The following is a 15738-nucleotide window of genomic DNA, read 5'->3' on the forward strand; positions in this document are numbered from 1 at the left end:
GCTAAGTTGACTACTTCTTTACTCTTCTTAAAGAAGTCATATTAATTAGCAACACTAGTTTTCCAACAAAGATTCCTAGTTTGAAATTTTAGTAATTGACTAAAGCAAGGCTTCCTCATACACTATTATCCTCTGTTCCCAACCTGAGCCACGTATCATAAAATGTCTTATGATCAATCAGGTTCCCCCCATCAATCGTGCTGACCCTCGATATGTAAAGTTCTCCAGTCTCTAGAGCAAATGATGTCACATTTTACTCAAACTGATGCTCTCTGAGAGATGAAAGTAGCTAAAAGTTACCTCTTTTGCAGGACAATCTGAACTGTATTGAATCAGCCACTTGCTTAAAAGCAATAATGGAGTGGATAAAATTACTTTTTGCTGCATCCAGCCTTTTTTTGTTTTGTTTTTGTCTTACATAAGTATTACTTTTATTCTTATTATAAAGGCTTTGAAAATTATAGCCAATTGCCCATGGAGGCACACAGAATATAAAACAAACTATGGGAAACAAACATGTCCTAAAAATAGAGTGTGAATATAACTTTAAAGCAGCATCTACTTATTGAGGAAAACTGCAAATGCTCAGCCTCGAAATTCTACCTAATTTCTAATTATATGCTAAATAAATTTTTAGCTGAAGAATCCCAAACCACTAAAATTGAGTAAAACATGAATCTACTTGTTAAGGATTCCACAACCAATCTGAACTAAGGAAATCTGTTTCATGCAAAGAAGGAAAATACACACAAGCTTTTAATAATCTTCCTCAACCTCCAAGTGGCAAGACAAATTTTAGATGGCCAAAATCACCAACAAAATAACTTGAAAATCCTTTCAGGATCCTTTCATTTTTACCTACAAGAGTTGCTAACACAGATATTCTACCCAGGAAAAAAAGAAGTCCCGTGGTATTTTAAAAATGTGTTATTAATATTTGCCCAGCAAACCTGTATTTAGTGGAAATGTACCAAAGCTTGAGTACTCATAGTGAATTGTAGATACTAGATGGTTTCTGTTGAGAATATATTCTGATATGTGGTTTTTGGTACTTTCCTTGTAACATTCATATTTGGTATTCGTCACAGCATCAGGCTGGCTAATCATGGTAACTCTGAATATTACTGAACACATATAAATTCCTAGAGCAGCACGTCATGTGAGGCATCTCTGTTTTAAGAAAAGCCAGAAAAATATTGAATTATTTGTGTTACATAATTTCCTCGTTCGTTTAGAACCTGATGAGTTTGTATTTATTTATTTTCATTTTTAAAAAATGTTTACTTATTTATTTTGAGAGAGAGAGCAAGCGAGCAGGAGCAGAGAGAGAAGAGAGAACCACAAGCAGGCTCCATGCTGTGAGCACGACACGGGGCTCAGTGGGACCTGATGAGTGTTCATAAGTTATAATGCTCACCTTTTTAAAAAAAATTCACACAAAAAAATAAATAAATAAAAATAAAAAATTTCACTTTGGGGCGCCTGGGTGGCTTAGTCGGTTAAGCGTCTGACTTTCGCTTGGGTCATGATCTCGCGGTTCGTGGGTTCGAGCCCCGCGTCGGGCTCTGTGCTGACTGCCAGCTCAGAGCCTGGAGCCTGTTTCAGTCTGTGACTCCCTCTCTCTCTGACCCTCCCCTGCTCATGCTGTCTCTCTCTCTCTCTCTCTCTCTCTCCTAGAAATAAATAAAACATTTTAAAAAAATAAAAAAAAATAAAAAATTTCACTTTATCCTAGTTTTTCCTTGTGACAAATTTAAGATCTGTTCTCAATTATCCAAACACACATTTAAAATAAAGTAATGGTGGGGTGCCCGGGTGGCTCAGTTGGTTAAGTGTCTCAGTTCAGTTCAGGTAATGATTGCGCAGTCCATGAGTTTGAGCCCCAACTCCCCATGTCAGGCTCTGTGCTGACAGCTCAGAGCCTGGAGCCTGCTTCAGATTCTGTGTCTCCCTCTCTCTCTGCCCCTCTCCCACTCATGCTCTGTCTCTCAAAAATTAATAAATGTTAAAGAAAATTAAATAAAAATAAAATAAAATAAGGTAGTGCTGAGAAAGTGTGCCATTTTTGTAATATTACTTGCCTACTTCGGAGGCAAGTTTTTTTTTTTTAAATTTAGTAAGTAACTACTATATGCTTCAAAAAAGCTAACTATACTTTACTAAGGGCTGTGTTAAACAGAGCTATTGAAGAAGACTTTGAGCTCGGAATGTTCCTTTTCCCTATAACCCTTGCTATATTTCTGTCAAGTTGAAGCAAAAAATGTTCATCATTTTGTCAGCTCTGTCTGCAAAGCACGGAATTACCTTCCCAAGCTCCTGAGATTTATGCTTTTAATTACCTCCTATCTGCTTCACTACCCTCCACACCTAAAAATCAATATAAATAGTCTTATTTATGGGAAAAATGTAAAATGTTTGACAAAAGCAGGCTATCATTTTCTAGATTTCCATTTGATGCTATTGATTCCTTCTATCTTCAGTGGCTTTTTCTTGACAGAACCAGTTGGTTTTTCAAACTTACAAAATTATTCATTTATCTAAAAATTTGTACTGCTTAACAGTAGACAGTTGTGAACTGTACAACTAGCTTTTCGGTTCCCAACCCAGCAATGAGGTTATTATTACTTTGGTATCTCTTTATTTATTCACCACTGTCAGAATTCAGCTTAAGTGTGGCTTTCTCCAAACCTCTTTATCATAAACTTTCCTCTCAGTGAGGACCGACTTCCATGGCTTATTTCATTGCTGAATGGGAGACCACTATTAATACAGGGGGAAACCTAGCCACCTAGGCACCAGCACTTTTAAAATTCTAACCTTCATATTTTATCGGCATCAATTCTTTACAACAAAACCCCGTATATGCATATATACATAGCAAATTATATATATCTCATTATACATAATTGTATTTACACTATTTCTTTACAGTTATATGAATATAATCATAGTATAAATGGATAGACTAAGGAAGCTGCTAGAAGGCTTTAAGAGAAATAGAGCAGATGTGTATGGGTGGCAGGCTTGTGTATGCACTTGGGAGAGTAGGGAATGGTTAAGAGTTGATCTGCAGAATCAACACAGGTGGATATTTGTTGGATGTATGTGACCGTGGAGATGTAGGAAGGGTCAAATATTGAAAAAAGAATGTTCAAAGCTTTCTGTCCTTAACATATTGGTTAGAGTAATGCACTGTCAAATGTAATGCCTGAGAATTCAGGAAATAAAATATAAACTATTTTTTAAATATAATATGCTGGTTAGAGTTTCAAATAATTAGCTCAATGTGTTTGCTTTGTTTTTGTTTTTGCCTTCTAGGAAATTTTTCCATGTAAAGTACCTCTGAACATAAAGCAATAAATCCAGTTATTAACCTCAAAAATGCTTCATGAAGACACTACGGATGTCCAAGGACAGGAAAACTAGTGTATTTGTTGTACTTTTGTGCCAGAGAAAGAGGAAGAAAGGGGAAAGAGAGGAGAGTGAGGAAGTAGGGGCGAGGGAGAAGGAAGATAGAGAACAAAGGAAGGAGAAATGTGGTCGTTCAATAGAAAAGACCATGTTTTGACAGGGAAAGAGAAACACTGATTACTCATGGTCAGAATTTCTGGAGGTGAAAGCAAGCACTAGGCAGCCAATAGCAAAATGTGGAATTTCCTGGAAGAACATCATATGGTGACTAATAAAAAGCTTGACCCTTCAGAAAAAGAAAGTAGCTGCCCTTGCAGCTGAGTGCCTCTTCTGCTTTTGTTGCGAGGAACATCTTTCAGTGCAGAGTCTAATGGGTTGCTGTCAGCGACTCGGCCCTTCCCAGGGAAGGGACAGCAGCTGCCGCGGGGCCTGCTGCCCCATGGCAGCTGGTGGAGAGGTGGAGTCAGGCTGGTGGCCAAAGGGGATGGAGGGTCAGCCAAGAGCACATGGAAAGGGCGCTTACGTGGGCTCCAGAGCTGTGGCTTTCTCCCTAATCTCATGACTGCTACAATCTCTGCCGGATGACAGAGGATGCCAGGTCCTCTGGCAGAAATGGCACTGAAGCCTCTTCAATGGCAGATGGTGGACGGGGGCAGTTTGTTTATGCAAGACGGACAATTTGTACTGTATTTTGTGAACTGCTCAAGAAATCAGGAAGTGGGCATAAGATCAAAATAAAAAAGAGAGAGAGAGGTGGCAAGAACCAGGAGGGCTTACTTAACCTTACCCAGATGAAAACTGCAAGGAAGGCGAGGATGCAAAATGCTGAGGGAAGGCCCGGCAGACGGACCGATTACACACCAACTGCGCTCAGACGGGAACTGATGGAGATTGTAGAAGGACTGCACCTTCTGAAATTTCAGAGAGATTTATAGTAAAGAACAGGAGAGTCAGGTCACCCACACAAATGGTTGGTCAACCTGACATTTTAACTTCTAAGCGAACCCTTCATTTCCCGTCCATTTGTACTTAGTCAAATCAATGAAATGGCATGAGGTCATCTGTTTAGGCCTGGAGACATGAGGAAATAGAACACGACAAAAAGAACTAAAATGAGAGAGCAAGCTCCTGGATAACCGAAGTGCAAAAACGAAACAAAGAACAACACAACAGAATTAAAAATCTAGAGGAAGATTTCACCTTACAAAGTAAGGTAAAGAAAATGAGGACCATAAGTGATTCAAAGTTTATAGTGCTATGCAAAGGTAATATTGTAAATCTGAAGCATCATATGGGTTAGCACCAAATGAGTAATGAAAGCCTGTGGGGTCAGCAATTAGGGACACTGCATCTCAAGCTTAATCAGTTGTGGTATTAATGCTGAGTATCAAAATTTCAGGGTCAATTCCTAAATTAGAGTATATCAAACTTGATTAAAAAGATCATTATGCTCTCATTTCAATTTGCCTGTGAAGCATAAAGGACCTAGTAGTATATCAAAGGTATTTATGACTAACTGTGTTCTGAGATTCTGAGATGATACTAATAATAAAAGGAGATCATCTCTATTTTTAAATCGAGTTGCCCCGATTTTGTGTAAGATCTGTTTGAGGATCAGTTTCCTTTATCCTTCTGCTACTATTATCCATAGAATTGAAATTAACATGTAAATCAGAAAATTTTTAGGATCTGCCAACTGTCAACCTAGCCAAAAAAAGAAAACATTTAGCCTCAAAAATATTTTAAAAGTCTATGTTAGCTCTAGTTTCTGGTCTTTTCATGTGAAAACCAAAAGCCCAATAATTTTGAGGTTTTTTTTTTTTTTTTAAAGAACTACAAAATGATACAGACCTAATTTCCCTGGCAAAGGTTAACTCTAGTAATATATTTCCCAGCTAAAGGGTTAAGATTCAGATTTAGGCTTCTCAGTTTATGACCACACTGTAGTTGCAGTACACTCATTCTTCGGAGAAGAAGGGGGCATTCAGGCTTAGGACAACTCACTCAGCTTCAACCATGTTAGAAAAAAAGGGTGGTCATGAAGAAACTAAGGATTTGGGTGCTGCACAAATTTGTGCAAATGTCTGGGACTCAGTTGGGAAAGACATATTATTCCTGGACTGCAGTGCCTGCCCCTGGCAAAGTTAATGGTGTTAATTTGTAAAGGTTCATTTGGGAAATGTTTGTGATTAATGCTTGCTCATTTGCATAACAGTATATCGTGTAAATAAAGCCGTAGCCTTTTGCTTTCTAACTGTGGAGTTCTACTGAGACGATAAAAGCTGGACAAAGGGGGCTATGGGGCCCTTAAACTAGGTCACATTGAATTTTAATGCATGAAGCCTGCCCTGGTACATTTTACATGGGTAATGGAGAACTGCAGAATGTAGTCTGTTTACTGTGCAAATCTGCCTTCCAGATTTTTCAATAAACATATTTTCTACACTGAAGAGTGAAGCCAATTCAGTCTCAGGCTGATTTAGAAATGTTATTAAAGAAAATAAAGATGAGCATCTCCTTAATTCTTACATTAAAATGTAAATAGGGTAATTATAAAATAATAAACTCTCCCCCAAATAAAAAATGCTCAGTTTCAGAGCTCAGTTATGCAGATTATAGCACCATTACTAAACACTGAGAACATGTATATGTCACACTTGTGAATTTGCCATCTAGACTTTGTGGCTTTACTGCCCAGAGTCTAGCATGACTCAGAAATTAATTTCTTTCTCCACTATCAACAGAACTTTTGGGTGGTGACAAGGAAGCTGGGGGGTCACATGCTCACCTGTATAAATTTGTCCATGTCTATATCGGTAAATATCAGGAAAATTACTGACATCAAATGAAATTCAAGTCAAAGTTGAATCTACTCCCAGAGTAATCCTGGGGCATGGAAAGGAGATTGGCATACCTCCTTGTAACCCAACCCATGACAAAATGAAAAACAAAACTTGTAGTCGTTCTTTTGGGGTCTAAGCTGTTCCACTTGTAAGGCGGAGGTGATTATACCCTGTCCTTCTAACAGAAATGCCATAGAAATGACTTTTAATCATAGAGCTGGAATGGTCCTCTCAAAGATCATGTAGTCTATTTTAGGTTATATAACAAGAGGAAACTGAGACTCATACTGATGAAATGACTTATCAAGTTCAGAATTAGGATTTAAATCACATTTAAAAAGTCTTAATCCAAGGTTCTATATTGCGTGGCCTCTCTATGTATGGATTCATAAAAATATACAGCGGAAGAGGACCTAAGAAAGTTCATCCTTAGGTGCTTTCATTCATACTGTTTGCTAGTAACAGTTGCTGCTGGTCTCTGGAGCTGAGTGTGGTGACTGGCATAAAACAGGAGCACAATAAGTGCTAAGAAAAATGAGTAAAATTGTTATGTGAGGCTATAACATAATAGAAAGAGCTATGGCTTTCGAGGCAAGAGGCCTGAATTTATTTCCTATGAAAATCTATGTGATTCTAAAAGTTCAGAAACAACCTAAGTGTCCACCAATAAGGGACTATTTAAATAAACTATGGAACATCCACATATAGACTACTCTGTTAGTTTTCTATTGCTATAAGAGCAAAGTACCACAAATTTAGTGGTTTAAAACAGCACATTTATTATCTTACAGTTCTGGATGTCAGAAGTCTGACATGGTTATCATTGGGCTAAAACCAATGTGTCAGCAAGACTGTTCTTTTTTCAAGGCTCTGGGGGAAAATAAATTTTCCTAATTTTCTAACTTCTAGAGGCTGCCCACATTCCTTGGCTGTGGCCCCTTCTTTCACCTTCAAAGCCAGCAATGGCCAGTAAAGTTGATCTCACATCACATCATTCTAACTTTCTCTTTTGTCTCCCACTTCTACTTTATAAGGATCGTTGGGCCATAAAATCACCCAGAATAATCTATTTTAAGGTCAGCTGATTAGCACCCTTAATTCCATTTACTACCTTAATTCCCCTTTGCTGAATAAGGTAACATAGTAAAAGGTTCCAGAGATTAGGATATGGACAACTTTGCCTACGTCTGTAAAAAAAACAGTGAGGGAACCTCTTCATGTTCTGATAGGGACAATACTCTAGGATATATTGTTATGTATAAAATTCAAGGCAAAGAAAAGTGTGAATAGTACACTTTCATGCAGAGAGAAAATAAGAATATTTATACCTGGTTATATTTGTATAAACAAACTCAGGAAAGATAATGCAAGAAATATCAAAGTGGTTACAGATATACAGGGAATGGCCTCCAGGGTGGGAAGATGGGGAATGGGATGGAATGGGATTTTTCAATGCATGTTTTAAAATTAATTTGGTTTTTGAACCATGTAAATATGTTATTTTTTTTATTCAAGGGATTCATAATTGCCCCCAAATCCTATTTTCACTTGATAGTCAAAACCTTTTTTTTCTTTTGGAAGAGCCTATCTATCATTAACCTTGTTATTTTTTTCTTCTTAAGTTAACTCTTCTAACAGGCAGATCATCTATTGTCAGTGGCTTTGCATCAAACAATTCTCTAACATGACATGTTCTTAGATTTCATGAAAGTCTATTTTTGTTGCAAAATTTATGCAATTTCACCTTGCAATCTGTTTGTATTATGAGATGTTTTTGACATCCAGCCTTGCTGCAGTGGGAATACTAGACATAAGAATGGATCATGTCTTCAGGTGGACATATCATTTTGTAAGCAGTCAGTTAAGTAGTGAACGCTCCCATTTTAAATGTCTATTTATTATTTTCGAGAGAGAGAGAGAGAGAGAGCAAGTGGAAGAGGGGAAGAGGGGGAGAGAGAGAGAATCCCACAACCATGAGATCATGACCTGAGCCAAAATCAAGAGTTAGACACTCAACCAACTGAGTCACCCAGGCACCCCAACACTTTCATTTTATATTCATAAAGTTACAGAGACTATAATTTCCCTATGTGACTATAGAAATTTTGGTGATAACTATGCAAAACTGTTGTATATACTTGGATCTATTTTAGCATTTATTATTCTGTCTTTTCTTGTGAATTTCCTTTAATTAATATACTTTAAATCTAGTAATAATGTTGTCGTTCCATATATTTTGTAGTTATGTCTCTATCATTAATTAGTCTTCTACTTACAAAATATTTCATGGCTCCTATCACATTGATTTTTTTTCTAGCCAGGTTTACTAAGGTATATTTTTTATGCAATAAAATTCCTTTTTAGGTATTTAGTTTTATAAGTTAAAAAAAATCGGTTGTGTAACCACCACAAAAATGAAGATATAGAATGTTTTCACACTTGAAAAAGCTCCCTCATATTGCTGGTACACTCTGTAGTCAATTCCCTAACCTCACCCTTAGTCCCTGTTGACTACTGATCTGATTTCTGTCCCCATAGTTTTGTCTTTGGCAGAAAGTGATATAAGTGCAATCCTATAGTATATAGTCTTTGAGCCCAATTTCTTTCATTAGCATACCTTTGGGATTCTCCCATGCTGTAGGAAGTCATCAGTACATCATTCCTTTTATCACTAAGCAGTATTTCATTGTATGGCTATCCTTTTGTTTTTTTACCCAGTCATCATTGATAGATATTTGGGTCAATTCCAATTTTGGGCAATTATGCATAAAGCTACTATAGGTAACACCTATGTATGAACATAAGTTCCCCTTTCTCTTGGATCTAAAAGAGATCTAAAAGTCAGATTGCTGGGTTGAATGGAAAATGTATCTATAACGTCATAAAAATTTCTTATAAATAACTATTAAACTATTTTCCAAAGTCCTTGCTCCATTTTGTATTTCTATCAACAATGAATGAGAGTTCCAGTTGCTCCTTATCCTTGCCACTTGGTATTATCAATTTGTTTAATTTCATTATTTTAATAGGTGTGGTGGTATCCGATTGTGGTTTGTACTTCCTTAATGGCCAGTGATGCTGAGCACTGTTTTGCATACTCATTTGTCATTCCTTTTTCTTCTTTGGTCAAGTGCTTGCTCAAATATTTTGTCTATTTATTATTAATTATGAAGTTATAAGTTATTTAAATATTTTGAATACAAGACATGTTTTACATTATTGTCTTCCAGTCTGTAGCTCTTTCCATTTTCTTAACAGTAAAAGAGTGTCATTGAAGAGTAGAAGTTTTTAATTTTCATGATGCCTAACATATCAATATTTTTATAGCTCATGCTTTTTGTTTCCTAAGAAATCTTTGCCTAATTCAAGGTCACATAGATTTTCTCCTGTGTTTTCTTCTAGAAGTTTTATACATTTAAGTTTATACTTATAATCCATTTGAGTTAATTTTGGAATTTTGTGTGAGACAGCCATCAAGGTTCTTTTTTTCAATTTACATGTGGATATCCAATTGCACTATCTATTGCAAGGATTAGACTTTCTCCATTGAATTGTCACTGCAACTTTGTTGAAGATCAACTGACCACATAGCCATGGTCTATTTCTGGACTCTGTTTTGTTCCATTGATCAATGTGTCTACTATTCTTTCACCAATATTACAGTCTTGATTACTGTAGGTTTTAAGGTAATTATTGAAATCAAGATGTGGAAGTCTTCAAAATTTGTTCTTTTTTTTTTTTTTTTTTAAGTTTTGGCTCTTATAGGGTTTTCCTTTCTATGTAATTTAAAAAATAGCTTGGCCTTTTCTACAAAAATGCTTTCTGGAATTTTGATTAGGATTGTTCAGGGTCTATAGATGAATCTGGGGACAGCTGATAATATTGAGACTTCAAATGAATTGATACCATATATTTCTCAATTTTGGGGGAACACTTTAATGCTTGAATAGGGAGTTGAAGAAGATTTTATCAAGTGCCAAAAAAATTTATTTGACCTTTAAAGGAAGTTGCATTAAATATGCTTCTACAAATCATGTTAAGCATGACAAAAGTATGAAAAAAGTCTTTTCCAACGACTGTAAGTTTTATTATATTTCCTATATAGAATGATCAGAACATCATTTAATGGTATATGTAAATAAGAGTATTTATTATTTTCAAAAAACATGAATCCTGTAACATGTTCTTTGAAAAATGGCTTCTGGGATAGAGTAACTCAGGAAATAATACATATAATATCCAGCTCCAGGTTCAGATTTGTCTTGGTCATTGGCTTTATTTGGTAATTGGGTATTATAGACATTCAAATATTATTTATTTTCATGTTTCTTATTTCTACATTTTAAAATCTACTTTAATAAATGATTTATATCCTTTTCTTTTATCTTTTTTTTTTTTTTAGCAGGATGGTTATGCTGGCCAGATAAAATAATTTACAAGGATTTCCCTACATTTCCATGTTGTGGGAAAGTATAAATTGTATAATAAATTATTCCCTCAAGTATTTAATATGATTTGGCATACACACATAAAATGTGACACTTGTTATAAAGAGAAATAACAATGGTTTTCCTCAGCATTCATTGCATTTTAGACTTTAAAAAATATATTTAAGTATTTTTATAAAGTAAACATAATTGGTGAGATTAAGCATAAGATGATACAGGTAAAACAGATTAGAGAAATTCTTGATTTTTGGTATTAACCACTCTGTTGCTCAAGTTGCTCAAGTTTCTATGTTGAATCCAAATCCGGCACACCAAAGAAAATGGGCCACCAGTGGCTGCTCAAGGGCATGTAAATATGCAGAACATATCCAGATGTACATATCCAGAACAATCAGACTTTCAGCTTGACAGACGATAGAGAGCAATGAAAAGGTAATACTCACATCCGAGTTAAAGCGAAGCTGACAGACATTACAAGAAATAACTTGTTTCTTCTTTGGGGGAATGGACACTCCAAAAGTGTGGTTAATCACTGCTTTTTGCACAGGATCCATCTGAAGAGCAAATGATAAAATAAAATAGTCAGTTTATAACTTCAAAGGATAGACATTAGTGTGAACAGTAGAAGTATCTATATTTAACTTTTAGCTCCTAAACAGGGATGAGAAAGAATCTCATTCAACAGTAATGCACTTGTTTCCAGTAATTAAAGACAAGAACAAAAAACTAGATTGAAATAATAACACCGCCCCTACAAAAACACAGGAAAATCACAACATCTCAAGAAATCTTATACCTATATAAGGAAGCCTGAAAAACCTTAAAAGAACCATAAAGCAAGAAAATTTAAGATCAAAACGTCAGGGTCCAAATTCACTTGTTAATGTTTTCCCTACATGAGGTGATGATACATAAGATGGTCTGAAATGACTTCAATGATGATTACTACACATATATTTAAGTTTCTAAATTACTGATTTATGGCAAAATTATAAATGACAGGCTGATACTACAACATAGAAAATGCTGATCTTTATGTTAAAATAATGTTTCATGTGCTATAGATTGACATCATCCTACTTGAAATGCTTGTCACAATTGTACACCAAACACCCAAAGCAGATTGTTTAACATGCAACCTTTTTTCAATACTGGTCAAGTAGTTTTGACTTAAAACCTTTGACTTCCCTTCCTTTGGTTTGCATGTTCCATAAATATTCAGAGAAATTAATGGTGATGAAAGTACTCAACCATAGATAAAGTATGGCATAAAGCCATGAAAATACTGGGAAAAGGTAAGAACACTATCTGCAGAGCCTATAAAAAGAGAGACAGAGTGGTGATTCTCTTGTGTACTCCAGATAATCTCCAGCATTAACATCAGACAACTGGCAGTAAGAAAACAATGCAGACGATGAACAAAGCATTACTTATAAACAGATGTAACACGAATAAGGACAGATCCACTGACACCATCAGGTAGGAAATCTCCTGAGGTTTGAGTTTAGGATTGGATTAGTTGATGATATTTGGTAGAGAGGAGAAATGAATACCAATCCTTATGAGGAATATAAATCAACAAAGTACAAAATTAGCAATTAGAAGAACTTAAGTACATTAGAAAAGAGGGTGGATTACAGAATTATTGAATAGTAAAGTAGCCTAATTTTTTTTTTTTTTTTGCTAAGAGTTTAAGAGGAATGACAGGAGGATGTATTCCCACTATACAGAACAAAATTTCAAAGCGGGGAATGTTCTGGAGTGACAGAACTATTCTATATCCTGACTGTAGTCATGGTTACACAAATTTACAAGTGTTAAAGTTTATAGAACTACATGCACTCCCAAAAAGTCAATTTTAAGTGTGATAATTTAAAACATAAAAAAGAAAAAATTGTTAAGAGTGTAACGTTTAACTACCAATTGTAAAATATCATTACTGGAAAATCTGGAGATTTCTTTTGTTAAAGGTCATAATTGATGTATGAAGTGTACTTAATGAGAATTAAAAAGCCTTCCACAGGTAAAGAAAATATCAAAAGTTCAGAAAATAAAACTGTAGTTCTTTTTTTTTAGGTTACTCACAAATGTATACCCTTAAGTCTCATTCATCCGCTTATAAAACATGAAACTATGCTTTCTTTTTTTTTTTAAATAAATGTTTATTCATTTTTGAGAAAGAAAAAGAACATGAGTCAGGGAGGGGCAGAGAGAGAAAGGGGTAGAGAATCCAAAGCGGGCTCTGCGCTGACAGTATAAAGCCCAGCATGGGGCTCAAACTCATGAACCATGAGATCATCACCTGATTTGATGCTCAACCAATTGAGCCACCCACACGCCCTGAAACTGTGCTTTCTGATTGTTACTAGAGATAGCAAATCAGTTTGAACAGGCTTAAAAGTAAAATAGCCTAGTTATAATGACAGGATGAAAAAAATTAAATTGCTTTGCAAAGTTTATAAGGGCAATTTATTGATATTTTCTGTTCTTAGGGTCTAAAAAACACTTCCTGGTTCGGTGTGAACTACATGGGATAAAACTATGTGAATTTTCCCTAAACACCAGTTTTCTGCATGCTGCTTTCATTAGTTTTGCCACATTCATATCAAACTAAAATTGACTTTTTGACAACATAGCAATAATACTCATGAAATCATAGGTTTAATGTATTCTTTCCTACATTAAAAAAAATGAAAACTGACATTAAAAATTAAAACTTTCATTATTAAAATAAATGTATATACTCTTGTGGCTCCCATACCACCATATAGAAACTCAGACGAAAGACACATCTAAAATAATCTAGCCCCAAGGTTTTAGGAAACCAAGATGTCTGCTGATAGCTCCAACATGACCCTTGAATATAAACATTAGTCTTAAATTTTTGAAATTGTTAGCTGCCAATATAATTTTTCAAACAGCTTCTAATACAACTTTATGCTTCTTAAATCTCACGTCTGCATCACATCAGCCTGAAAATATCCCCTGGTGTTCCTGAGACTGGGCACAATTTATCCTAAAAGGTGAACTGTGGATGAGCACTCCAGATACAAAGGCAGGCAGGTTCCCAAGCCATCTGCTCTCTGAAGAAAAACTATGGAGATTCCTTCAAGAAAACCTTACCAGAAATGACTTCTCTACTTTATACACATAATCCCACTCATCTTCATAAAATCAACATAGCCCTTTTATCCCATTACTTGCCACCCATCATTAACTCCTGCTGCCTTTTATCCTTTGCACAACTTACCAGTAATCATGTAAAAATTTCATCCCTTATGTTTCTCACTTGGAACAGATTTTCTCTATTTTCCATTTGATTCTCTATATTTTTTTACAGAGATTTTGGGAAAAGATTCACTCCCCCCTGCCCCTTCCTCCCTCTCTCTAGCCCCTTCCCACCCCATCTAAATCTCTTTTGTCTTCCTGTGCTGTTTATCACAGAATTCGATGTCTCTTTTTTTTTAAAATTTTTATTTATTATGAGAGAGAGTGTATGAGCAGGGAAGGGGAAGACAGAGAGGGAGAGAGAATCCCAAGCAGGTCCCATGAGCCAGATGCAGGGCTCAATCTCACAAGCTGTGAGATCATGACCTGCGGAGAAATCAAGTGTTGGTTGCTTAAGGGACTGAGCCATCCAGACACCCCTCTATATTTCTGATTCAAATGTCATTTTGGGGAACATGACTCAGTGGAAAGAAAACTTTAAATTGTTTAAAAATGATTGTTCCACTTGCTGACTCAGCTGATACCTTGAAACAGATACTATCTAGCTGATATTTTGAGTATCTGCCACCAGACACAGTAGCTACAAGTACCTGAGTCATTTCCATGGGATCCAGACATGGAATAATAGAGAGAAGGTTTTCCAATCCTTCTCTCTTCATTCTTAAATGTATTAAGTGATAAAATCCTGAATTCTTTTCTTGGCATTTCTGTAACACTCTATAAGTTAGATGAAAATAATAACTATGATGTTAATTTATACTAACTTTTATTTTTTATAATTTTTTCTTCCACGAATGCATGTTAGCTCTCTGTAATTATAATGAGATATGTATAACTAAATTAGTGGTGATTCTTTTATTCAATTTCCAGCTTTCAGGATGAATAAAACATTTAGGTTGAATAAAACACTCTCATAAATCTTGAAATGTGATATATGCAAGTGGCCAATTTAGTGTGGCCAAAAGTATATATATGTATCATAATGATCTCTTATGTAGAATACTCGGGAAAATTATTGGAGTTATTACAATTAAATGACAGTAAGAGTTTTCTTTTAAAGGATCAATTTGTTTTCTCTTTAAAAAAAATTTTTTTTAATGTTTATTTAGTTGTGAGAGAGAGAGACACCGCGTGTGAGCAGGGAAGGGTCAGAGAGAAAGGGAGACAGAATCCCAAGCAGGCTCCAGGCTCCAGGCTCTGAGCTGTCAGCACAGAACCCACGAACCCTCGAACCCACAAACTGTGAGATCATGACCTGAGTTGAAGTCGGCCACTTAACAGACTGAGCCACCCAGGTGCTCCATCAATTGGCTTTCTCATAGACATTTGATTATTCAAAATAAACAAGTGTTTTCAAACATCTCTATTAAAATGCTTATATCACCTTAAAATGAACAAATGCTTTGTTAAATATTCATATTAAGTTACCTCATGTTCATTCACATTACATAAGAAAGCTGTATATGGATTGAGAAAATTGTGATTCATTGGTAAATAACGCTGAAGGTTTTTTTTTGTAATGGGAAAAAAACCCCACAGAGCTCTAGCTACCGATATTTCTTACCTGGCAGAATTTATTGGTCCCAAATAAGCCTCTTCTTTTCTAAAAAAGTAAAAATTAGAAGTAGTCATCTGGAATTTTGAGGCTAGCAAGCACATTTACATGAAATTAAAAAAAATTCATTTTCTTTGTTCATCTCGGATTAAAAAACCTGAAATGCTTACTAACTAAAAAGCAGCAAGAGTTAACACTTGCCACTTTTCCTAATAAAAATCATGTAGAAACGAAAAGCAAAACCTATTAGTGC

At 35.5% G+C, this 15738-nt stretch overlaps 1 protein-coding gene across 1 annotated transcript in view; it reads right to left on the reverse strand.

The window, feature by feature from the left end:
• The window catches only part of ZNF385B (zinc finger protein 385B), a 326144-nt gene that overhangs the window by 59574 nt on the left and 250832 nt on the right, over positions 1-15738 (reverse strand). Inside the window, exons 4-5 of the mRNA XM_077776342.1 lie at positions 15495-15533; positions 11146-11256 (exon numbers count right to left, since the gene is read on the reverse strand). Coding sequence (XP_077632468.1) covers positions 11146-11256; positions 15495-15533 — 150 coding nt within the window. The remainder of the gene's footprint in view (positions 1-11145; positions 11257-15494; positions 15534-15738) is intronic.

Source organism: Crocuta crocuta, unplaced genomic scaffold (assembly GCF_008692635.1).
Source record: "Crocuta crocuta isolate KB4526 unplaced genomic scaffold, BGI_CrCroc_1.0 scaffold17, whole genome shotgun sequence".
NCBI lineage: Eukaryota > Metazoa > Chordata > Mammalia > Carnivora > Hyaenidae > Crocuta > Crocuta crocuta.